Here is a 25,548-nt window from a genome sequence, read left to right on the forward strand (position 1 = left end):
GGATCTGGGTGTCTGTGGGGTGGATCTGGGTGTCTGTGGGTGGACCTGGGTGTCTGTTGGGTGGACCTGGGTGTCTGTGGGGTGGATCTGGGTGTCTGTGGGTGGATCTGGGTGTCTGTGGGTGGATCTGGGTGTCTGTGGGGTGGATCTGGGTGTCTGTGGGTGGATCTGGGTGTCTGTGGGGTGGGTGCTGATTGTCTTTGAGGTTGGATCTGGGTGTCTGATGGGAGACAGTGAGAGCCCATTGGTTTGGATTTGAGGACAAAGGGTGGGTCTTAGATTCTCCCTCTGAATGCCAGAATCTTATTGGGACATCTGCCACTAATAAAAATATTTACATATCACAACTCAGCCATCCGACATGAAACCTCCATTTTTCAACTTCCTCACATGCTCTAATCTGCCCTCTCAGAAAGGAAAAGAATCATAATCTTCCCTCCCCAGCAGCTCATTGTTTCAATGGAATGATTTAAACGTGTGCACAGTCACACTCAGATCCCTGCTTCTCCGTTTCCCTGCCCTCCAGGCGGAGTGCCTGGCCCAGGGTGCTTCCCTCTTCCCTCTGTTCCGGGTGCAATGGGTTAAATTGTGTCCCCAACAAGATATGCTGAAGTGATGACCCCAGTACCTCAGAATGTGACCTTGTGAGTGGCAGGGTCTTTACAGAGGTGATCACGTTAGAATGAGGTCAGGAGGGTGGGCCCCAATCCACCAGGACCGGTGTTCTTGTAAAAGTGGGAAATGGACACAGAGACAGACGGGCACAGAAAGAACCTGATGTCAAGACAGGGCAGGAAGTCCCTGTGCAGAGCCCTGAGCAGATCCAGCCTCAGCTCAGCAGGCGCAGGCCCCGCCCACACCTTGATCTCAGGCCCCGCCCACTCCTGGACCTCAGGCTCCGCCTCCAGAATTGGGACCCAAGGGACTTCTGCTGTGTAAACCACAGGCTCCAGGTGCTTGTCACAGCAGCCCTGCCGAACTAAGGCTTTGGAAAACGTCCCGGTGGCCCCACCTAACGTCCTGGCTCTATAGCCCTGAGGACAGCAAACCCTTCTCTCTCCATCTCCTCGGCCTTGGGAGTGAACGCCTTTGATTCCCACAGTGCCCCTGACATGAGCTTCCAGGGGCCTGGGGCGAAAGTTACACAAACAACAAAGCGTGGCTGCTTCTTCTGTGCTCAGGGACCTGCACCTTCCAACCTTCCCTTGTGCTCGCATTCAGAATCTTTACCAAGCAAACCTCCCACCTAATTGTGACCGACCAGGAAACCACCGCATTTATCATCATGTTCATGAGTGGACACCATTAGCAAAAACAATGCCTTTTTCTCAGAGGCATCCCAGCTGTGTGTGTGATTTGTAGCTGGGGAGACGATGCCTTTCCGTCCATAAGAGCTGGACTGTCCCTCTTCAAGGTCATGGGCGTCTCCATCTCCCGGCTCGTCTGACAGGCTTTACAACATGCTTTGTGTCTCATATATGTTCTGTCATTTCTCAGAGTTTCAGACACCTGCACCATTGGATAAAACAACCTTCTAAGACAACTAGAGCGATGTCATCTTTTTTTAAAAAAAAAGTATTTTTATTGACTTCAGAGAGGAAGGGAGAGGGAGAGAGAGATAGAGACATCAATGATGAGAGAGAATCATTGATCAGCTGCCTCCTGCACGCCCCACACTGGGGATGGAGCCCACAACCCGAGCATGTGCCCTGACTGGGAATCAAACTATGACCTCCTGGTTCATAGGTTGATGCTCAACCACTGAACCACACCGTCTGGTTGATGCACCTAAGTGCTACCTTTACCGTCGCTTTGGTGCCAGAGTGAAGCAAGGTTTGCGTGTGTTAACAGTAGATGTCTCCACTGTAATTCTCATTCTCCATTTATTCAGGAAAGGATAATAGTCAAACGTGGTTGTAGGACAAGAAAAACCTGGTTTCAAATAGTCATTTATTTTCAGGAAGGACATCCATCTCTTTGAACTTGAGTTGTCTCATCGGGAGTGTTATTTCACAGAGCTGTTGCGAAGTTTGAGAGAATGTACATACAACGCTTGATCAGTTTAAAAGCCAGTTACTTGGCTAGATATTTGGGGAAAAAATTTCACTGCCACAAAGAACTGGATTTCCTAATGATGCCTTGTCCTGGTCTTTCTCAAGGAGCTGGGTGTTGTCATAGCAACCATTCAAACCACACTGTCAGCTTATTAAAAGTCTCTTCTCACTTTCAGGGGGATCTAGTGTTTTGTTTCTAGGAGAAATGGATTCGAAGTTTGAGGTCTTTGCTTAGAGTTATGATAATCCTAAATGATACATTTCGCTGGAGTCAGCATTTATGTATAATGGCCATGGGACTAATATTGAGTGAAAACGGGTTCACCGTGTCAGCGAAGTGTTCACAATATGAAGAAGACAGACTCCTGACAAGTGCACAGGGGCGATCGATTTCTGAGGAAGGAAGCGTGGAGGTCGAGGCTGACAGCTGTAAAGATAACCGAGAACAGGAAGTTAAACCGACCAGCAGAAAAAGTTATGAACGGCGCGGGTTCAACAATCAGCCAGCAAATGAGTATGGTCGCACCTGCCCTCCGCCTGCGTCCTGTGGTTCCCAGCCTCAGCAGAAAGGAAGCGTCCCCTTTGCATCACTCACTTTAACTGGAACGCGGGGGTCATGAGTCCCATTGGCTAGTGCACAGCAGTCCCTAGAGAGCTCCCTCACCCTCCCAAACCCTGAGGAGATTGTGGGCACGCCGCCAGCAGGAAGCTGGGAGAGAATAGTAAGCACAGCACTTTCTCTTGGCATCTTTCCTGTTAAAAAAGGAAAGAGGATTAGGGATTAAATGGATATTTTACTTGCAAATATTTTCCTAGATGTCCTTTCAGAGTGATCAAAGAAACAAATGCCTGTACAATATTACATTTCAGAAGCACATACAGGAAAAACTTCAAATGCCTCCCTCTTACAACCCATCCCTTTCTTTAGAGGTAATCACAACTGGGGGTGTGTACTCAGTAACTTTTTTTTTTTCTGAAAACAGCACTCATTCTGCTAGATGAGTCTCAACACCAGTCAATGACATAACAAAACCAAGTAGTATTGCTATTTGATTTTTGTTTACATCTTGAGAAGCATACCTAGTGAAAGTCAGGGATCTACTTGGTTTGAAGATATACATTCATGTCAAAGCTATGTCACCTCTAATCGGTTTCATTTATGCATAATCCGAACATGTTTTAAACATTTCCTGATGTTAGGAACTAAAGCGAGCTCTTGAGGCAGATAGCAGGCCTGTAGAATAATTGTTAGCCAAGAGAAAGGAGCGCAAAATTTTACTGCATATACAAAATTATATACAACGCATAGCTAAATGGGCTAATAATATATCCTTTTTTGCAACTTGCTGTTTTTACTTAAAGATGAATGAGCACTTCTGGAATTATAACAGACGCTGAATGAATGTCTGAAGGCCAGCCCACTATGGGTGAATATTTCGATTGTTTCCTTTTTTCTTTTTTACTATTGGTGCAGCGACCGTCTCTATCAGCGGTTCTCAACCTGTGGGTCGCGACCCCTTTGGTGGTCGAACGACCCTTTCACAGGGGACGCCTAAGATCATCCTGCATATCAGATATTTACATGACGATTCATAACAGTAGCAACATTACAGTGATGAAGTAGCATCGAAAGTCTTTTATGGTTGGGTCACAACATGAGGAACTGTATTTAAAGGGCCAGAGTAGAGGACCACTCTCCTCCGAGTCTTTTACCACTTGTAAGATTTTATCACAGGGAATTTTCGGTGAGGTGTTAGCAGAAATCTGAAACCAATGAGTGGTTAGGAACTAAGTGACGAAACAAGAGGATTGCCATTATATATCTATTAATATTATATGTCAATTTATATCTCAAAAAATAAAAGTTTATAGTGGTGTTGTAGAATAGTATAGAATAGTAAGACACTAGGGCAGTGGTTTTCAACCTTCTGGCCCTTTAAATACAGTTCCTCATGTTGTGACCCAACCATAAAATTATTTTCGTTGCTACTTCATAACTGTAATGTTGCTACTGTTAAGAATCGTCATGTCAATATCTGATATGCAGGATGGTCTTAGGCGACCCCTGTGAAAGGGTCGTTCGACCACCAAAGGGGTCGCGACCCACAGGTTGAGAACCGCTGATAGAGACGGTCGCTGCACCAATAGTAAAAAAGAAAATGTACTTATTGCACACCTACTCTGTGCCGTGAGGAAGTGACCAGGTGGCATGTCTTTCAGACGGAAGATCTTCGGTAGCTGAAGGGAGGGGTTAGCACTCACCCTGGACGGCAGGTGTGACTGGCCCTGGACAGCCCAGGGTCACGTCCCCTGACCAGACGGACAGAGAGGCGCAGATCTGTAAGGGCTGCACCCGCAGGTCTCTCACCCCGCCCCCACGGAGCTGAAAGTCTCCTAAAGAAACGTTGAGAAAAATCCGTGAGGGTATTGGCTTAGGGACTGGCAGCCCTCCCCGGTGTCTGCCTGGGCCTGGGCCTCGAGGCCTCCTGCTCCCAGCAGTGATGGAGGAAGACCTGTCTTCCCCCAGGTCCACATCCTCTCAGCCTGGTTCTGCTCCTCCTGCCGCCTACGCCCAGAAGCCCTCCCTCTGAGACTATTCCCTGGGGCTGTTGTAACAAAGGACCACAAATGCGTGACCTGAAGCAGCATATGCGTGGCCTAAAGCAGCACCCGGGTGGCCTGAAGCAGCACACACTTACCATCTAAAACGAGGGGACAGGGCTCAGACCCACGCGGGCTAATCAGTGTGCAGCTAGAGGACCTTTCACAGCCATCGTATTGCTTGAACTTGGCCACCAGGGAAGGGTCTTGCACTCTCTCCGTGTAGCATAGTATCTCTGCTGATAATGAAAGAGGCATAAGAAATGTGCAATGACGTTAGAGCATAAATCACCAAGTGTCATCTTTTAAAAGTCATCTTTTTAAATGAAAGATCAGTGGAAGGAACAGTTTTCTTCTCATCCAATTACTATCAACTGGCATTTGGAGCTCTCTGCACACAGGAGGGGAGCGGAGAGCACGAGGAAAGGGTGGGCAAGTTCCTTTCTGGCTCCTCGCACGCACCTGAGCATGTCTGCGCCCAGCTGTCTCTCGTCACGCAATTGCATTGTGAGCAGTCACCATGCAAAACACTTCTTAGCCATTACATTTAAAAATACCCTCCCACGACTCCCTAAATATTGCCATTTCGTCCTTTGACATACAAAGTACACTATTAAAAGCTCCGGCGGGCTTACAAAACATCTGCTTGTTGGAAGTTATTTTCAGAAGAAGCAAGTAATATGCACTCTGGATTTTTAGTAGCAAAAAAAAAAGAAAGAAAAAGCAATTTCAGTTGCTTTAAAAAGTGTTTCTTTAAACTTATCTAAGTGAGAGCTCCTTAATGTTGAAATCATTTTTAAAATCTGATAACATTATTGACTATTAAATTGGGAAATCTTTCATCTGATAATTCTTAACGAATCATTGTTGCTTTTCTAAGGAAAACATTGTGTGCTATTAAAACTTCAGATGAAGCTCAGAGCCTCGCAGGCCTGGAGATGTGGGGCTGGGGCACAATGGGGAGTGACACCACAGGCCAGTGGGATCGGGGGCGGGTGGGGGGGCATTTTGTCTGATGAGATGGGAGTTGACGACTTGGAACTAAAATGACAAACCCCATTGAGGACACTGGAGATAGCAGCATAATTTAAGGCGCACAGAACTGGGCAGGGGTTGAACCGGTGACCATGGGCTGATCTGGATGCTTATAAACCAAAAGGCTCTGGTTAGCGGTCTCGTTGGTCATGAATCGGGGGGAGAGCCGAGCGGGTGTCTGAAAGGGCAATGGGCTCAGAGACTGAAAACGTGGGCCACAGAGCCCGGTTACGTGTCCCTGTGGGTGAGTTACCAAAACCCTCCGCAGTGTTCCCTCCGCTCAGACTCGGCCGCTGGGCTGGGCCTGCCCTTCCCAGGTCATCGGTCGTCCAGCCGCCCTGGGGAGTGTGTGTGAGAACAGGTCCCCAGCCCTGGCCGGTTAGCTCAGTGGTTAGACTGTCAGCCTGTGGCAGCTCCTCTCTGAGCATCAGGAACATCTGGATCTGATGGCCAGTCCTGGGTTTGGGGTTTCTTCCATCTGTGCCTGTTAGCAGCCCCGAGAATCTGCTAGTTCTTGTGTAATTTTTTAGTTCACAGGAAGCCGGGAAGTTACCAGGATAATTGTCACTCTAGAGCAGTGGTTCTCAACCTTCCTAATGCCGTGACCCTTTAATACAGTTCCTCATGTTGTGGTGACCCCCAATTTCATTGTTACAAATGGAACATAATTAAAGCTTAGTGATTAATCACAAAAACAATATGTAATTATATATGTGTTTTCCGATGGTCTTAGCCGACCCCTGTGAAAGGTCGTTTGACTCCCAAAGAGGTCGCGACCCACAGGTTGAGAACCGCTGCTCTAGAGCGTCTGCTTATTCCACCTTCTTTGCTCATTTTCCAAAGGAGATGGTGTGAGGGGAGCAGCCAGCTAGGACCCGGAGGCTGCGTTGATGGACGAGAGAGGGACGGGTCCTAGGTGGTTTTCAGGTTCCCTAAGTGACGGTGACAACACCAACAACCGGCATTGTGTCTTCACTGTGCCGTGGGCTCTGCACTCTGTATACTTCCTTAGATCTTCAAAGTTGATCTTATTATTACCTACTAGAGGCCCTGTGCACGGGTCCCTCAGCCTGGACTGCAGGGATGGGGCCAAAACGGGCTCTCCGACATCCCCTGAGGGGTCCCAGATTGCAAGAGGGCGGTTCTCGGGTCTCGGAAGCTCCTGCATTGAGCATCTGCCCCCTGGTGGTCAATGCACGTCATAGCTACCAGTTGGACGGTCAAACAGTTGGCTGGTCGCTTAGGCTTTTATACAGATAGAAGATGACATGTAGAAAATGAAGCTTAGAGAAAAAGAGTAATTTTCCAAGACCGTACAGCTCGTAAATTACATTTCTTTGGCTTTAAATTCCACATTCTCTCTTCCACAGCTCTGGTTCCCCATGGAGCACTAGGTATTGAGCTTAGGACTGTCTCTATTTGTTCATTCATTTGTTCTCATTTCCCCTTAGTCACTCACCTTTTCAGCTCCTGTGTCTATGACATATTCTCTGCCTCTCCGAGGCCCAAAGGGCTGTGAGACGGTGGTGAATAAAGGGAGTGTGACCCCGTCGCTGCTCTCAGGGCTTCCTCAGTGGAGTCGGAGCATCAGAAGCCCAGGCTCTGACTGGGCGGAGGCCTGGCAGGCGGAGGGGCGGGACCCGATGAGAGAGGCTCCCCTTTTATCTGGAGACTCTCAGGCCCCTCAGCCCTGAGCAGGGAGAGGAACCTTGTCTGACGGAACTCCCGAGCCCCCACGAAGGGAACCCAGCTGTGCGGATGGCATTCCCAGCCCTGTCTCCAAGCCTGTTGCCCGGCCCACGTGCGCGCCCCCTGGAGGTGGACTCAGCCTGGCACCGGCTGTTGGGGGGACTTTGGGCTGAAGGCCGGGTACAGGGCTGCTGAACGCTGACGTGCCGAGAAACCACGATGGCATGAATGCTGGTCCAGCTGGAGTGGGAAGCGGAGTGCTGTCCGCTATCACTACTGAACCAACAACCGCAGCACCTCGGAGCCTGTGTCCATCCACCCGCGTCTCCCCAGGGGGTGTGGCCCCCCTGCTGCCAGCTGTGGGCACAGCTGCACGGTCCACCGGTGTCTGGGCTCAGGGCTGTTCTGTGCGCAGGGCCGGGCCCAGGCTGAGGAGGCGGAGACCAGCTGGGCTGCTCTTTTTTAAATGTTTTTTATTGATTTTTAAAGAGAGAGGCAGGGATTTTTAGAGGGAGAGGGAGAGAGAGATAGAGACATCAATGATGAGAGAGGAACATCATCCTGCATGCCTCCCAGTGGAGACCAAGCCGGGCATGTGCCCTGACCAGGACCTCCTGGCTTATGGGCCGTTGCCCAACCACTGAACCACACCAGCCGCGCCCGGTGCTCTTTGGAAGGCGGGCAGTGGCGCAAGTTCACTTTAAGGCCCCCGTTCAGTCACAGGTGCTGACCTAGCCAAGGCAGGCGGGAGAGAAAGCACACGCTTGTGGAGGGCCCTGTGGTCCGCGTGCACGTGAGGGCGAGGAAAGAGACGGAGGCCGCTGGTCAGGAAGGGCGGCTGTGCAGCAGGTGATGCGAGGCATTTGCGAGGTTCTGTACACGTGGGCGGTGCTTGTGCACGTGGGCGGAGCTTGTGCACGTGGGCAGAGCTTGTGCACGTGGGCGGTTCCTGTACACGTGGGCGGTTCCTGTACACGTGGGCGGTGCTTGTGCGCGTGAGCGGAGCTTGTGCACGTGGGCAGAGCTTGTATACATGGGCGGAGCTTGTGCACGTGGGCGGTGCTTGTACTTGTGGGCCATCAGGTGAGATGGCGGAGGTGGGAGATTCTTGCACGCGGGCCGGGGAGGGACAGTGGGGCGGGAAGGACTGAACACGGGAGGGGGACTCCCATCAGGATGGGTCACTGGGGCACCTGGCTGCACGTGGCCGCAGGGAGGAGTCCCAGTCAAACCAGGTGGGCCATCCGAGGGGGCGTGGCCCTGGGGAAGGTGGGGAGGGCGGCGCTGTGACAGAAGTGGGGAGTCAGGTGGGGGGCTGAGGGGCCCTGCGGAGGACCCACCAACCAGTGCCCCAGGCAGGAGGCCAGGAGAGCGAGCTGGTCCACGTGGCAGGGGAGGAGGAGGGAGACGCCCCGAGGGGGCAGCTGCTGGGCTGAGCCAGCTGGATGGGGCTGAGCAGACACACCTGCCCGCTCCCCTCAGGGCTGCGGCCCCTCCCTGGGCCCCAGGGGCTGTCCCGCCCGGCCCTGCCCAGGCGGGCTCATGGCGGCTCCGTGTCTGCAGAACAGACCCTCTACTCCTGCCTCTGCCGGGAGCACATGCACGTCCACAGCCGAGACGCTCCTCCCCGTAAGTCCCCGTAGTGCCCGATGCAGCCCGACCGCGGCCTCTCCCTCCAGCCTCGGGCCTGGGAGGGCAGCACCCTGGGGACGTCCTGGGTTGGCGACCACCTGGTATGGGGAGGGTGGTCCTTGCGCTGGTTTGTTGTGGGCGGCGGCACGGCACCGGGTGTCTGACCCACGGGGTCCGGGCAAACCTGGGCCCAGCACCCTCGGTACTTGGGTTCCGGCTGGGAAGGAAGTCAGAGCCAAGGCCCACACTGTGAGGACGTTACTGGGAAATCTCAGGCAGAAGAAGCGGTTCCTAGAGGGACTGGGCGGAGGGAAGGAGGGTGGAGGGAGAGGAAGGCCTGGAGCTTGGGAGCCCAGGACTTAAGGTTCATGTCCCTGGGGGGGGGGGGGGGGAGGGAGAGCCACTGGGTCCCCCATCCTAAGGGTCTGAGGCAGTGGTTCTCATCCTTGGCTGCACATTAGAATCACCTGGGAATCTTTAAAATCCTGATTTCTGGGCCTCATCCTCCAGAAATTCTGTTTCTTTGTTCTGGGGTGGGGCCACAACATTAGTAACAAAGAAACAGAATTTCCCGAGGATGAGGCCCAGAAATCAGGATTTTAAAAAGATTCTAATGTGCAGCCAAGGTTGAGAACCACTGGTCTAAGGGGAAGAGGTTAGGGGAGGTCCCGGGGAAGATCTCAATAGAATATGCAGCAGCTTTCCAGGTGTGTCCTCTCAGGGTTGGGGTCCCCCCTGATTGATTGGCGGGACCAGGGCAGGGCAGGGGGTCATTATTCCCTGCAGCTGGTCCTGACGTCAGCAGTGGTTTGCTGGGCTGGTTCTGTTGCTTCTCTGGGCCTGGAGCTGGAATACAACTGAGGCCGAGATGTCACCTCTAGGGAGGAAAGGTCAGGGGTCCAAACCTCCTGCCCAGCGGTGTGCTGGGAGGAAGGTCACCCTGGGGACGAGGTCCCCCCTGCAATGGATGGTTGTTGCCAAGCCCCTGGGGCTCTCAGCCGCTCCCTGCCCCTCAGGCCTCCCGCCCCCATGTTCACAGCAGCCATGGAGATCCCTTTTGCTAACCGTTGAAACCTGTAAAGAATTGTTGTGAGTTTATTTGAGCGAAATTGTCAACATATGCCGGGAAGCAGAACCTCAACGAATTGAGATAATGCTCCGGAGAGCGGCGGGTTACATCTATATACATTGCAATCAAAGGAAAGGGAGGTAGGTGGGTGACATGAAATCCATTGATGACAGGCTAGAGAGGCAGGAGAAAGCAAAGGGGGGTGGGGGATGGAACCCCTGGGGTTGGATATAAAGTAAAATGATAGACACATACTTAGGTGGGCGCAGGAACAATTAACATTAGGTTGTGCCCCAAGGGGTCCAGAAAAGGGGAAGTTACAAAAAGTTCCCAGACATTGCAAGGGTATGTTATCATAGATGCAGAAAGACAGGCTCAGTTAAGGTAAAGGTTGACCTTGTCAGTGAAGATGCCAGCCAAGGACATAACTGCCCACCATACCTGCTTTAAAGTTTAATTTCAGGCCCTCCTTTGTGGTGACTTTAGGTCTCTGAGTTTGCAAGACCGCCATGCGGGCCTCCCTGAGCCTGTCAGGTCAGCATGTGGCCCCTTTCGTCCACACTTTCCCGCACAGTCCCTCTCATGATTCCAATATTTTCACCAGGAAGAACTCTTGAAACTTTTAAGGGTCCACCATTACCCCAAGATTTGCCTGATGAGATGGTCAATTCTTTCATCAAGTTGATTAACATAATCTAGGCAGCCTCTCCCACCCTCCTCGGGAGGGGTTAAATAAGCAGGTCATTGGTGGGTCGCTTTAGGACTGTACCCACCACCCAGGGGACAAACAGCCTGGAGGTGACCGTGTCCACCGGGTCTGGGACTGAGGCCTTGAGCCTGGGGGGAAAGGATGAAAGGAAGGGGCAGGTGCCACCTGAGCTCCTCGGGTCAGAGCTGGCTGCTTGCTGAGAATCCAGGCCCTGCCCCGCCGGCAGCAGGGAGGGGTTCCCTGTCCGGGTGGGCACACCTTCACCCCCAGCCTTCCTTCCTGCGTTCCGGCTCCGTAACTCCTCAGCTGGCATCCACCTTGTCTTTCCGCGTCCAAGACTCCCCTGTTCCTAAGTAACCTTAACACACCTTTTTTTTTCTTCCTTTTTAACTGATTTCAGAGAGGAAGGGAGAAGGAGAGAGAGATAGAAACATCAATGTGAGTCATTGATCAGCTGCCTCCTGCATGCCCCCTACTGGGGACCAAGCCCACAACCTGGGCAAGTGCCCTTGACCAGAATGGAACCCGGGACCCACTCTATCCACTCTATCCACTGAGCCAAACCAGCTAGGGCCCCTTAACACAGTCTTAATGGGGCGGGGCTCGGGGGGGCGGGGGTGTTCTCAGCCTTGTTCTCCAGACTCTGGCCCGGGAAACCCCATGGTGGGCCTGGTGTTTAGGACCAGAGCGCCCCAGGACCTCCCAGAACGGACAAGACAGACAGCAAGCAAAGCCTCGGAGGGATAGCACCCCCTAAGTCTCACAGTGCAGAGTGGGGGTGCAGGCTGGGGTGCGTGGGGACAGGAGTTATTACTTTAAAACTATTGTGTTCTGCCTGAGCGTTCTCTGAGCATTCCTAAAGTGAGAGAGAATGTCAACAGGCAGTTTGAAGACATTGGGTTTGGGGTTTGTGGAGAGCGAGGCCCTCGCTCTGTAGGAAGTGGGGGGAGGGTGCGGGGGGCGGGAGGGGCAGACAGCTGCCTGACAGTGTCTGTCTGGTAGATGATCTGAAATTGCAGTTTCATGGTTTTATGTAAAGTAGTCTAGTTTCTGCCCTAGCAAATCTGAATTGTAACTTTAATTCCACCAAATTTTACCGTCTCCTGTTCATACACATCCATATCCACAGAGAGAGCATCTTTGTGAATAGTCTCGTCTTTTACTGTGAAAGCAGATGGAGCAGGTTCGACTCCTGGGGTCCCCCTTGGGGTGGCGATGTGTTTGGGATGTATGTGGTGTCCTCCATAAACACATTGATCTTAAATTCCAGAGAAAGTGCCCTGGACTTGATAATAACCAGGTCTCCCTGCTTCCAAAAGCGGAGATGAAAGCCAGCCTTAAAGTGGGCCATCCGCCTGGCTGGTGTGGCTCAATGGGTTGAGCATCATCCATGAACCAAGGGGTCTGGGTTTGGATTCCTGGTTAGGGTACCTGCCCGGGTTGTGGGCTGGATTCCCAGTAGGGGGCGTGCAGGAGGCAGCCAATCAATGATTCATTGATGTTTCTGTCTCTCCCTTCCTCTCTATCTAAAAATCAATAACAACATGAATGAGTGAATGAAGTGATGCTTCTAAGGGCACGCCGCTTCTGAAGTCACCAGTTTTAAGCAGCATCGCCTCTCACTGTCCTGAGTTGGCCGTGCGTGCAGGGCGCCTCTTTGTCTGCTACAGTTTATGTCCCTTTGGACAGTACTTTGGTTTTCTGTGGTTGCGTTTCATTCACCCCCCCCCCCCATTTCCCTGTCTGCTGGGACAGGCACACATGTGAGTGCAGTGCCCCTGGCAGGGACGGGTGCCACCTTACCCCTCACACGCCTGTCCCACGTCCCCTCCTTATGCCCCATGACTGCAAGCCGACACCCACAGAAGCAGAGTTTAGTCTCGCACCCGTCCTGGAACTCAGGCGACTTCACCCATCAGCATGTGAATGCTAGACTAGCGTCCGTGTGTTTCTGTTCCTGCAGAGCTGCGACCTGGGCCAGCAGAGCATCGTCCACGTGGTGCTGAGACCCGGGAGAGAAGGCCCCGCGATGGCCACCGGCCGGGACCGTCCCCGGGGCACTGCGGGGGCCTTCGCCAGGGAGCCCGAGAGCTTGACCCGCGTGGACTTCAGCAGCTCCGTGCTCCCCACCGACTCCGCGGGCCTGGCCGTCATTCTGCACGAGGACAGGGAGGGCGCTGCGCGAACAGCGGGCAGACCAGGTAACTACGTGACTGTTTAGGGCCAGCAGAGCGCGTTGGGTGGTGGAGTCTCCACAGAGAAGGGGTCTCCGTGCCTCCATGTCGTTCACGATGGGGTCTTACGTCACAGGAGGTGACGTCTCCAGGAGGGGCGTGTTTGATGTGAACTTGAGGGGGTGCATTCAGTAAGTGCCCCAGAGAAGGCTTTCCCGTTGGGAATGAACATGGGATGGGGAAGGTGTCCTGCCATGAAGATAGTGATCTTTTTCCCCCAAGAGCTAGGGGTCTAAGGACACATGGTGCTTTGTGCTGGGGTCAGAATATATGATTAAGGTACATGTATATCTCTCTCAACTTCTGTCTTTCTTCTATTTCTTATTCAATCAAAATACTTTTGGTTGATGGTGTTTCTGATGATGTAGATGAACCGCGTCCAGCACAGCCAAGGGTAAACCTGAGGAGGGCGGTGGAGAATTAAAGAAAACAGACAAGAGAATATGGCCGGACCAGGTGGGTCACTGTGCCTGGATGAGGAGACAGTGGCACAGCCTGCAAGCCGGGTCTTTATTTTATGGTCAGATCCCACGAGGCAAAGCAAGGGCGTGGTCAGGATGTTCACCATGTTCTCTCGGGGTTCGAATCTACTCAGTTACATGCACCTGAACTCCGTCAAGCCCACATCACTCAGCCTCCTGGGCCCACGGGTTCGGACCATAAGGTCAAGCTCACAGCCATAGCCTTTGGCTGTAATTGTGCTGGGAGGGCTTTGTCCTCCAAGCTGGGACTTGCACGTGGCTTTGCCACGAGGGGACCGTGCTCTCTCATTAGTCCGAGGCTTGAACCTGTCCAAGCTCAGCCGCGCTCCACACGTAGAGACATTTGTAAAAGCAGGAGGAGAACTTCAGAGGTCGTTGTGGTCATTTGCAGACTCTAAGCCATTATCTCAGCGTCAGTCCGCCCTCCGTGCGGAGGCCCTGCCCCTTCGGGCTGAAGCCAGTGCAGAGTGCTCCGCTTTCGCAAGGGCGGGGTCTGTGTGCTCCTTTGACAACAGTAATGTGTTTCCTTTAATCTCTTAGCCTCCAATCTACATAGTCAGAGTACGACAGGATTGCTTTCGACTGTGCGTGACTAACAGCACCAAACAATACTAATGGCCCCACAGGAGAGCCGTTCGTTTCCCTCCCCCTACAATAAGTGGACACACAGGCAGCTCTGGCTAGAAGGGCTTTCACAGTGTCAGTTCTGGAGCCAGCAAGATGCAGACCTAAAATCATATGAAATGGAGTCAGAGAAGCTAAATTCGTTACATTTAAAATCACAGGGGAGGCCTGGCTGGTGTGGCTCAGTGGTTCAGCATTGACCCATGAGCCAGCAGGTCATGATTTGATTCCCGGTCAGGCTACATGCCCTGGTTGCAGGCTCAATCCCCAGTAGGGGGCATGCAGGAGGCAGCCAATCAATGATTCTCTCTCATCATTGATGTTTCTATCTTTCTCTTCCTCTCCCTTCCTCTTTGAAATCAATTTAAAAAATTCATCGGTGAAATTGCCAAAAAGAACACACACACACACAAAAAAAAAGGAAAAATGAGTTTCCAGGGACAAGTGAAAAATAGGAGCCGCACAGCCGACTCTCTGTGGAGGAATGGGTGAGCCCAGGGCTGGTGTCCTGTGGCCTCCAGGTGGCATGGAGGGGAGGGAGGTGTCCTTCAACTGCACTGGGCACCGAGGAGACTGGAAAAGACATTTGAGAGATGGACAAAGCATGTTAGAAATGGGGGGAAGTGAAGCAAATCCAAACCTGCAGTACCTGTGTGATCCAGAATGAGAAGTTAGTGTAAGCATTGGACCCACCTGGGGAGCGTCTGATGCTTCAGGCAGAGCGGCACTCGCGAAAGCTCCCAGAGGGATCTTGGGTGCGTGGCATCGATGCCCCAGAGCCAAACCCGCTGCGAGGGTACACGTAACTAGTGCTGAATATTCCTCCTGCGTGCTGGTGACCATAGACCATAAACCAGAAGATAAGTCCCCCCCAAACTTGAGGAAGTAAAATGGAATTTTGAAACAGAATATGCAACAAATGTGTTTTATGTTCATTAAAGCATAATAAAAAGATAACTAACACAGACATCATAGGAAAAGGTAGCTATTGAATAGAAGATAATTTTAGCTATTGGAAATTTTAAGAATCCCCAGTGGATGGAGTAAAACAACAAATTAGGTGATGCCAAGGAGAGAATTAGTGAACTGGAATATAGAGGTGAGGCAATGGCCCATAATGTGATACGGGTTGAAGTGTAAAACATAGTTTTAAGAGAACAGGAGTTTAGAATGAGATGGCGATCGTATAACTGATCGGAAACCCTTGTATCTGAAACCCTTGTGTGAGAACAGAGAACCGAGAGGAGAGACAGATTTCTCAGGGACTGGCTGGGGAGAGCTTCTCTGACTCCAGAGTGCACACTCCCAGGCAAGGCCATTGAGAAGCCTGCAGTTGGTCGTGGTCAAGTTCAAGCACAGGCAGCTCACTTCATAAAGGAAATAAAACACCAAGGAAAGAGAAGATCTAAAAGTCAAATAGAGAGATGGGATTAACTGGAGTGGGAAAATAATTTGAATGACCCCTACCAGGAATAATAGAAGAAAAATGGTGATGTAATATCAAATACTGCGAAACACCTGTTGACTTAGAATTCTGTACCCAACATACCCAGTAAAAATATGAGGAAAATGAAGATAATTTTAGACAAACACTGAGAGCACTTACAGTCAATCTGAAAGAACCATCAGTGTATTTGTAACAGAGACATCACAGACTGAGAAGAACATCTAAAACTTTGTTCACAGATGACCTGATTGTCTACATAGAAAATCTGAAAGAATTGACAAAAACACTCCTGTAACTATTAAGAGTGCAGGATACAAAGTTAATATACAAAACTCAGTTGCTTTCTTATATTATCAGCAATGAACAAGTGGAATTTGAAATAAAAAAAATACCATTTGCATTAGCACCCCATAAATGAAAAACTTAAATATAAACCTGATAAAATATTTACAGGATCTATGTGAGGAAACACACACAACTCTGATGATGAAGGAACCAAAGACCTGAATAAGCGGGGAGATATCCCATGTTCATGGAGAAGACGCAATATTGTCAGGATGTCAACTTGATCCAAAGGACTCCAGTGGAAATCCCAGCACCTTGTTCTGTGGATGTGGATCCACTGATTCTGAAGTTTATAGGGAGAGACAGAAAACCCAGAATACAACACGCCATCGAAGGAGAAGAACTGAGTCAAGACGGGAATGGATGCTGCCTGAGGTGGTGCCAGGCTATCGAGCTACCATGATCAAGGCAGGTCATGTCAGTGAAAGAACAGGCAAATAGATAAATGGAATGAAATAGCCAGAAACAGACCCACATGATCTGGCCAGCTGATCCCTGACAAAAGACAAAAGAGGATTTGATGGAGAACAGATAGTCTTTTCAACAGATGGTGCAGAAACAACTGAATATTGACAGACCGTATACTCTGCAAAAAAAACAAAAAAAAAACACAAAAAAAGAAAAAGACACAAACCTCAAAATGGATCATGTATTTACATTCGAAACAAAACTATAAATTCCTAGACCATAACACAGGAGAAAACCGAGATGACCTTGGGTATGGTGATGACTTAGGTTCAACACCATGGGCATGCTCCATGAAATAAATAAATAATAAGCTAGACTTCATTAAATTAAACAACTTCCTGTGAAAGACAATCTCAAGATCATGAGAAGGCAAGCCACAAACTGGGAGAAAATATTTGCAAAAGACATCTGATAAAGGCTATTATCCAAAATATTATCTCAAAACTAAAATGAACAGCCCAATTAAAAAATAGGCCAAAGATGTTCCCAGACACCTCCCAAAAGAACATATGCAAGTAGCAAATAGCACATGAGAAGACTCCGGAGCATATGTCAGTAGGGAATTGCAAGTGATAACCGGGAGACACCATCACACACCTATCAGAATGGCCAAAATCCAAGGCCCTGACAGCCCCAAATGCCGGCAGGGCTGTAGAGCAATGGGAACTCACTCATCGCCGGTGGGTGTGGAAAATGGAGCAGCCACTTTGGAGGGCAGTTGAACAGTTTCTTACAAAAGTAAACATACTCTCACCAGGCACCACAGCAGCCGTGCTCCGCGGGGCTCACTCGGATGAGGGGAAAACGGCTGGCTACGCAATTATCTGCACACGGATGTCACTGCAGCTTCATTCGTAATTGCCCGGACTCGGAAGCAGCCACGATGTCCTTTGTAGGTGAGCTGAACACATCTGCACTAGCACGTCATGAAAGGACTTGGAGGAAACTCAGGTGCACGTGACTAAGTCAGGAAGCGCCAATCTGAGAAGCCTGCCTACCACGTGATCCCCACTACGGGACATTCTAAGAACGAAAACTACAGAGATGTAAAAAAAATCAGTGGTTGCCAGGGGCTGGGGGTGGGGGTGTGGGGAGGGGTAGTCAGAACAAAGAGGTATTTTTAGGACAATGCAGGCCATCACACATTTGTCCAAACCCACAGAATATGCCACACCAAGAGTGAGCCCTGATGTACACGTGGACAGTGAGTGGCAGTGGTGTCAGTGCCGGCTTGTGGTGTGCACTCGGGCAGTGTGCAGCCCGTACTACGCCTGGGTGGGGGGTGTCGATAATGGAGAAGCTGGTGTGTGTGTTGGTGAAGAGGGTCTGTGGAACCCCCTGTACTTTGAGCTCAGTTTTGCTGTGAACCTCACACTGCTCCCACCAAGGCTGTTAAAGAGTAAACGAAACTGCTTTTAAGGCTTGCGCTCTGAGTACACATTGTGGTAGATGCAGCATGGTTATTAGAGAGTATGTTCTCATCAGCGGATTTTGCCGGTGGTCGAATGTAGTACAAGATGAAAATTACTCTAGGATTATAAATTAGTTAACACTCGCCAAACACCCATCAGCCCTGGAGGCCCGCTACGGAAATAAAGTGATAAGCTTCAGATTTAGTCTCACGTGTCCACATCTCACTGTGCATCATACATGCTAATGACCACGCCGGAGGGCATGAACTTCCTGGTGCCTCGGACAGGTTTAAGGAGCGCCTGCCCCCCAATGACGAGACTTTGGCAGTCACGCTCGAGCAACTTAAATTTACTCACATCAAATTATTACAAACACTTTAGGAGTCTGCCAAGTACTTGGTTTTTCTCCAACAAAGACGTGTTTGCTATAATATGCCCTTTCAGCGCAAGTGGGGACGTGGAGGACGATTTTGCACAGTTTGGGGAATTTTGCCGGCCTGACATATTTTGGGGTGAATTTTTATTTTCTTTTTCAAATTTATTTTTATTGATTTCAGAGAAGAAGGGAGAGGGAGAGAGAGATAGAAGCATCAATGATGAGAGAAAATCATTGATCGGCTGCCTCCTACATGCCCCACACTGAGGATCGAGCCCACAACCCAGGCATGTGCCCTGACCAGGAATCGAACCATGACCTCCTGGTTCATAGGTCGACGCTCAGCCACTGAGTCATGCCAGCTGGGCTTGGGGTGAGTTCTTAAGGGAGGGGGAACAGTCCTATATTCCATTCCCAGATGGTAGGTGGGTGGGTGGGTGGATAGATAAATAGATAGATAGGTAGGTAGATAGATAGATAGATAGATAGATAGATAGATAGATAGATAGATGAAGAGAAGTCAGGATAAGATTGCTAAGCTAGATACAAACAGTGAAGTTCTTACAGGACAATAAACCATGCATTGGGGCCATCTGCCCCAGTGAACAGAAATTCTTCACATCTCCACCGGAAGTAAATGAACGCCTGCCCTACAAATTGTAGCAGATCGCCATCGCACTTTGGCCTAATTCCAAGTTTCAGCTGTTTTTCTATTTTGAGAATGAAGCTGAAGTAGTCCTAGTTAATGTGTGAGCTGTTAAAGAAAATCATCTTTTTCTCCTGCCAACCATTATTCTAAGTTCATTGTAGAGCAGCGATTCTCAACCTATGGGTCGCGACCCCTTTGGGGGTCAAAGGACCCTTTCACAGGGGTCACCTAAGACCATTGGAAAACACATATATAATTACATATTGTTTTTGTGATTAATCACTATGCTTTAATTATGTTCAATTTGTAACAATGAAAATACATCCTGCATATCAGATATTTACATGATGATTCATAACAGTAGCAAAATTACAATTATGAAGTAGCAACAAAAATAATTTTATGGTTGAGGGTCACCACAACATGAGGAACTGTATTAAAGGGTTGTGGCATTAGGAAGGTTGAGAACCACTGTTGTAGAGACACAATTTTTTTTTACTCTCAATAAAATAATTTTTTTACTAGCACTTAATAGTTTATGAAACTTTTACACTTATCTTACTTGATTTTCACTGAGAACATAACTATTATCTTTGTTTATACAGAAACTGACAGGAAAGACTAAATTTCCTCCTCAGAGTCCCACAGCTAAAAGGGAGTGAGGCTCAGGTTTGAACCGAGGTCTTTTGGTTCCATTTTTCATCCTTTTTAAATTGGATCAAAGTGTTCATGGAAAATTGCTTTGATTTTGCCTGGTGTGTAACATCAGCACGAACCCTATACACTCTGATGTGAGAACAAATATCCATTTTTGTAAAATATCTGAGTCACAATTTCCCAAATGAAAGGATGTCTGCTCTCCACAGCGTGACATTTGATGTGAAAAAAAAACATACCAGCTGACAAGAAATACATAACAGCTATAGAAAAACCACTCTCAGTGCATTTGGAGTTAGTCAGTGAGAGACTGTGATTTCACTGTGGCAAGAAGTTATATAATCTTTTCATTTTTTCCAAGCATCACTCTGTGAACGGGGCCTCCAGACTGCTTTCGACATGTTTGTAAAGCTTTTTCCCCGTTAGTCCCAGGTCATGACAACACCGGGAGTGCCTCTAGCTCTGTGCCTTAACACCGTGCCGGTGGACGGAACAGTCTGGACCACATCCGTGTCCTGGTCATCACCTCCTCGAGGATCAGAATGTGATCAGTGGGCCCTTCAAAAGCTTCCCGAGTGAAAGAACATTCTGATCTTAGCATGTAAGACTAGAGCCACTCGGCAAGGCAGCAGACAAAGCAGAACCTGCCCCTTCCGCACAGACACCGCTGCCCACAGCCTGCTCCTCGGGCTGCGTTAGAAAATCTAGAAATCGCTGCCCACTGCACACCAGGCAGGTGTCTCCAAGGAGCAGCCGCTTCTCCTCCGTGCTGCTCTGGTTTACAGTAATTGGGCCGAAGGGAGCTATCTGGTTGTGATGTGTTTTTACTCTGCTGTTTGACAGTGGTTGCCTGTAACTACAAGTTATTGATGGATTGATGATACGATATATTCATGAATTACGTTCACAGTCCTTGGTGATTGGAGGGAATCAGTAATTCTTGGGAAGATGGAAATACAACATTCCTCTCGGGAATAATATCTAGTTTGCACTGAATAATTAGCTTATCATTCTTCTCTTTCCTGAGAACTGGGAGGCAGGATTTGGGACCAGTCAAAACCCACGCACCCTCCTTAGTTACCCAGTGAGGTTACAAATATAGGCCTATGAATGGTGCACACATCATGGACCTTTAGCTCACATCACATAATTTTGAAAGGATCTGAGGATGGTAGGTGAAGAGAGATAATTCAGACAGCCCACCTACTGTGCCATAGAGACCTACTGAATATGTACCTGGTCGACTGACATTTTCTTTCATATATAATTTTTTACAGAGAGGAAGGGAGAGGGATAGAGAGTTAGAAACATCGATGAGAGATAAATATCGATCAGCTGCCTCCTGCATACCCCCTACTGGGGATGTGCCCGCAACCAAAGTACATGCCCTTGACCAGAATCAAACCTGGGACCCTTCAGTCTGCAGGCCGGCGCTCTACCCACTGCGCCAAACCGGCTAGGGCTCAACTGACATTTTCAATCAATGGGTGAATCAAAATTTCAACAAAGAGGTTTCAAGTAATCACCTCTGTTCTCGAAGCCAGTTTTAAGGCCCCATTCTCAGAGCACTTGTTTCTTTTTTCCCTACTGTTTACCTTGGAATAATTCTCCCATTTCCTCCTGTTAGCCAGGGGGGCATCGCACCGAGTTGCCCTTGACGAGGGTTAATGGATGGCGGCCATTAACCCTTGGAAACTGACTGCCAGCCACTTCTAGGTCCTCAGTGCAGCACTCCACACCCCTCCTGACCGTTCAGCCGCGGCAGCATGTGCGACATCAGCACAATGGAGCCTTTTCAATAAAATGGTGAGGTGAGCCCATCTCAGAGAACAGCCCACAGGGAATTGCTGCAGCCCCCGCGGGGAGGACCCGCTCGCATCCAGGCTTGAGCTCTGAGGAGCAAGTCGCCTGTCCTGCTGTCCTGCAGGTCGCAGCAGGTGCTGGGAGGAGAGTGCTTTTCCTAATGCGCTGCGTGAGGGAACTGCCTTTCAGGCATGCGCCTAGTTACTCCCCCGTTCTTAAGGCTCTTCTGTGTAAATTAAAGTCATCGCAGTTCTCCGGTGGGAGCTGACGAGTGGCTTCTGTCTGCATGTGGGTCTGAAAGCCGTGGCCCTGGGTAAGGTCACCGACAGAGTGAGTTTAGGTGGAAAGGGAGCCGCTCCTGAGGGCACCTGGAGCCGCCGTCACCTCGGGGCCCGCCAAGGCCCGCAGAGAGCTTTGCCAGGGGAGCTCGTGGTGGGGCAGGGCCCGTGCCCGCTCGTGTTCCCGGAAGTTCCTTTCTTATGGCTTCGGCCGCCTCTGGAAGATCTAGAAGGGTCTGAGGAACCGGAACCACGGACAATAGGACGTCTGTCTCCAGAAGGCTGGAAATAACGTTTGCAGCTCAGTGTGTGAAGTACAGTCCTGGGCGCTCCTAGGCGTTCAGGTAGAGCTAATCTTCGTGTGTTCACCTCATTAAAAGAGGATTTCCATAAGCTTTGAATAGCTCTTTGAAGATATTTATAGCTTCAATCAGCTCACCTGTTTATCAGCATTAACTTGGAAACTTTCAGCTATCTTTCAACAAAGCGGGAGATCAGTGGACTGAAAAGCATTTCCCCAGGATTTTTTGTTTTCCATTTTAATAACTCATACCTTGAAGTGTCGGGTTTTACATGAGAATCCACGTTTACCCTGAGGATCTGTCCCGTGGCCGTCATGACAATACTTGTCGTCTGTGAGGAGTCAGGGCAGCCCCGCCCCACCGGTGAGCAGTGTCACGGAGCTCCACCGAACGCTCCGAACTCCTACTGCCAGCAGAATGCCCTCTGTGCCACCGAAGCTGCGGCGCTTACGGTGCGTTTTAGAAATAGTTTGATTTTAAGTTAGTGCTTTTGTGATCTCTACATTTCTGGTGAAATATGTCCATCCCCAAACACACCTTCTTAAGTAAAAATAAAGACTAAAGTTATTGCCCTAACCGGTTTGGCTCAGTGGATAGAGCGTCGGTCTGTGGACTGAAAGGTCCCAGGTTCGATTCCGGCCAAGGGCATGGTTTCGGGCACATCCCCAGTAGGGGGTGTGCAGGAGGCAGCTGATTGATGTTTCTCTCTCATCGATGTTTCTAACTCTCTAGCCCTCTCCCTTCCTCTCTGTAAAAAAAAAATCAATAAAAAATATTTAAAAAAATTTAAATGATGAAGTCTCAACCATTAAAAAAAAAGACTAAAGTTATCAATTTTATTATATGGCAATCCCTCCCAGACTAAAGTTTTGCTTCATGCTCGGCCCTTTTGATGACCTCGGTGGTGAAGTTCCCACGACATAGGCGCGTGTATTCTTCCGCATCAGTGTTTCGGGGTCTGTGGGTATAGGCCCAGACATGGGGTCGCTGGGTCAAGTGGAAGCTCCATTTTTAATTTTTTGAGAAACCTCCACACTGCATCCCACAGTGGCTGCACAGTCTGCACTCCCACCAGCAGTGCACGAGGGCTCCCTTCATTCCGCATCCTCGCCAGCTCTTGTTGTTCGTTGGTGTGTGGATGGTAGCCATTCTGACAGGTGTGAGGTGATGTCTCATTGTTTTAATTTGCATCTCTCTGATGATTAGTGACCTTGAGCATCTTTTCATGTATCTATTGGCCAGCTGTATGTCCTCTGTATTTTTTTTATTTTTTAAATATATTTATATTGATTTCAGAGAGGAAGGGAGAGGGAGAGAGAGAAACATCAATGATGAGAGAGAATCATTGATCAGCTGCCTACTGCACAACCCCCACTGGGGATCGAGCTTGCAACCTGGCATGTGCCCTGACTAGGAATCGAACTGTGACCTCCTAGTTCATAGGTTGATGCTCAACCACTGAGTCACATTGGCCTGGCTGTGTGTCCTCTTTAGAGAAGTGTCTAGTCAGAATTTTAATTTTTATATAGCTTATATTTATATAAACAAGCATTTTTCATTTATTCTATAAATTATCTACATTGTGATTATATTCTCATTGACTTCCAGAAATAAGTTCAAAATGAGTGAGTGAAAATCCCTCTCTTTCATAGGTTAGGCAATGGCAGCTCATTGAGCTATTGCTTTTTGAAAAATAGATGGTCATTATTATGAATGATGATGCATCACTTTTATTGTATCTGTGAACTGAAAATTAAACATTAAGGCCCACCAAAGGTTAATTCTTAAAAAATAAAAAACAAGCAGACATACCAAGAAAAACCCCACAAACCCATGAAGACCCCCAACTTCATTCTTTAAAAGATGAATAAAAACCTTTTGCAGATCTTAGGAGAGGTTAGTGGAGTGCTAGGGAATGTCTATGATGAAGAGCGACACTTGGGTGTATTGTTCATTTTACCGGCTGTGTGACGACTCCATCGACTGTCCCAGCAGCCCGAGCTGCTGAAGCCGGCGCACGGGCCAGCCCGAGTTTGGGACGCCAGCCCGCTGCGTCCTGAGAAAGGACTGTGCAGCTGTTCCTGTGCGTCCACTCAGCCCGTGCCCTGGGGGTGTCGCCGTGACCACGCGGGTCGGTCTCCTGCCTCGGGTGCCTGTATTCTCAGACTGTAAACCTTTGTATCTGTAGACCAGGAAGAATTTGTGGAGGTGCTCGGGGCCCCATGTATCCTGGTTGAGACACTGTTGGGAACGCACTTGGAGGGAGAGAGCAGGCCCCGGTCCCCGGTCCCTGAGATGCTTGGCTCCTGCTGTGAAGCTTGCTGACTGCTTCCCACAGGCTGGTGTCTGCGGCCGGCGCCTCTGGGAGCGTTCCCTTACCCATTCCCTTTCTCCCTCCTTTTTAAAATCGTTTAACCTTTACGGTAGGTTATAAAAATCGAAGAATTGGATTTGTCCATATTGTTGATAAAGGTTTTAACAGTAAAGGCTCTGCCTCCTTCACCAAGCTCACCTTCCTCCACATTCCAATGTCACAGTGCTGCCATCTTCCCATGTTCTATCGGTTATCGTGGTGTTTCTGTAGCTTTAACGTGCTTCTATCTGCCACATTTCTGATACGTATATGACCTTGAGGATATATTTTATGTGGTTATTATATTGCTAGCAACACTGATATTCATCAACTTAAATACCTTGCACATTAAGGCACTAAAGTTACGAAAAGGTGTCAGAAAATGATAGTTTCTTATCAATGACTTCCCGTGTGAAAAGGTAGATATACGTATGTCTGCCTTTTCACACTGGAAACCAGAAGCTAAATATTAATCTCTGGAGACTAAGGATTATAAAATATATTGCCAATAAATGATAAAAACATGAAACTTGATATCTTTATTGTGCTTTTCATTTTACAAGTATTGTCACCCATAATATTAGTAAAGATGGCTGAACAAATGACAATTCAATATGTCTTTTTTGTAAATTAGTGAAACAAATGGAGCTTCATAAGAGTTTAGGATCTTTCTTTTCTCATGTTTATACTGTTTTCAACAAATCACATGCATTTGGGAATCTAAAGGTTTTCACTCCTAATGATCAAAAATACTGTGTATTATTTCTAGATGATAAACAAAATTTTATGCGTGGCCTTAGGTAACTCCTACCCGGCAAGAAGGAAGTTAAGGATTAGAAGAAGTATTTAGTAACGTTAGAGATTTAGAAATCTGGAAAGGCGGTTCTTTTACTGGTCAGTGCTTCTGCATAAAGTTCGCTCTTTGCAAACGTGGACGTGTGAACCCCGCTAGCAAGGCGTCCTCATTGCCAGAGGCGCGTGGGGACTGATTTGTTTGCCCGGCTTTGACTCTTGACGGTGTGTTCCTAGGGCGGCATGTGTCCTGGTGGAGAACCCAGTGAAGTGCAAAGCCCCGTCCAGGCCTGTGTGCGGTCCGCCCTCGCGGCTCTGTCTCCCCCGGGTGTGACCGTGTGTTGAAACCCAGCAAACTGGGAAGGTACTCGCATCATGAGAGATTGCTGGTCCATCCCTGCGGATCGATAGGAAGAGGAAAGGTCTGGAGCCTTCGAAACTGTGTTCAGAGCGTGGAGTTGAACTCAGGAGCACTGTCTCTGTGTCCCCACAGCCCCCACACTCCCGTCCCTCTTAAGCCTCGGCCCCACAGGGCGC

At 49.2% G+C, this 25,548-nt stretch overlaps 1 protein-coding gene across 1 annotated transcript in view; it reads left to right on the forward strand.

The window, feature by feature from the left end:
* PRKN (parkin RBR E3 ubiquitin protein ligase) overlaps positions 1 to 25,548 on the forward strand; it is a 429,225-nt gene that overhangs the window by 208,105 nt on the left and 195,572 nt on the right. Inside the window, exon 3 of the mRNA XM_023744713.1 lies at positions 12,753 to 12,990. Coding sequence (XP_023600481.1) covers positions 12,753 to 12,990 — 238 coding nt within the window. The remainder of the gene's footprint in view (positions 1 to 12,752; positions 12,991 to 25,548) is intronic.

This window comes from Myotis lucifugus, unplaced genomic scaffold, assembly GCF_000147115.1.
Source record: "Myotis lucifugus unplaced genomic scaffold, Myoluc2.0 scaffold_483, whole genome shotgun sequence".
Lineage (NCBI taxonomy): Eukaryota > Metazoa > Chordata > Mammalia > Chiroptera > Vespertilionidae > Myotis > Myotis lucifugus.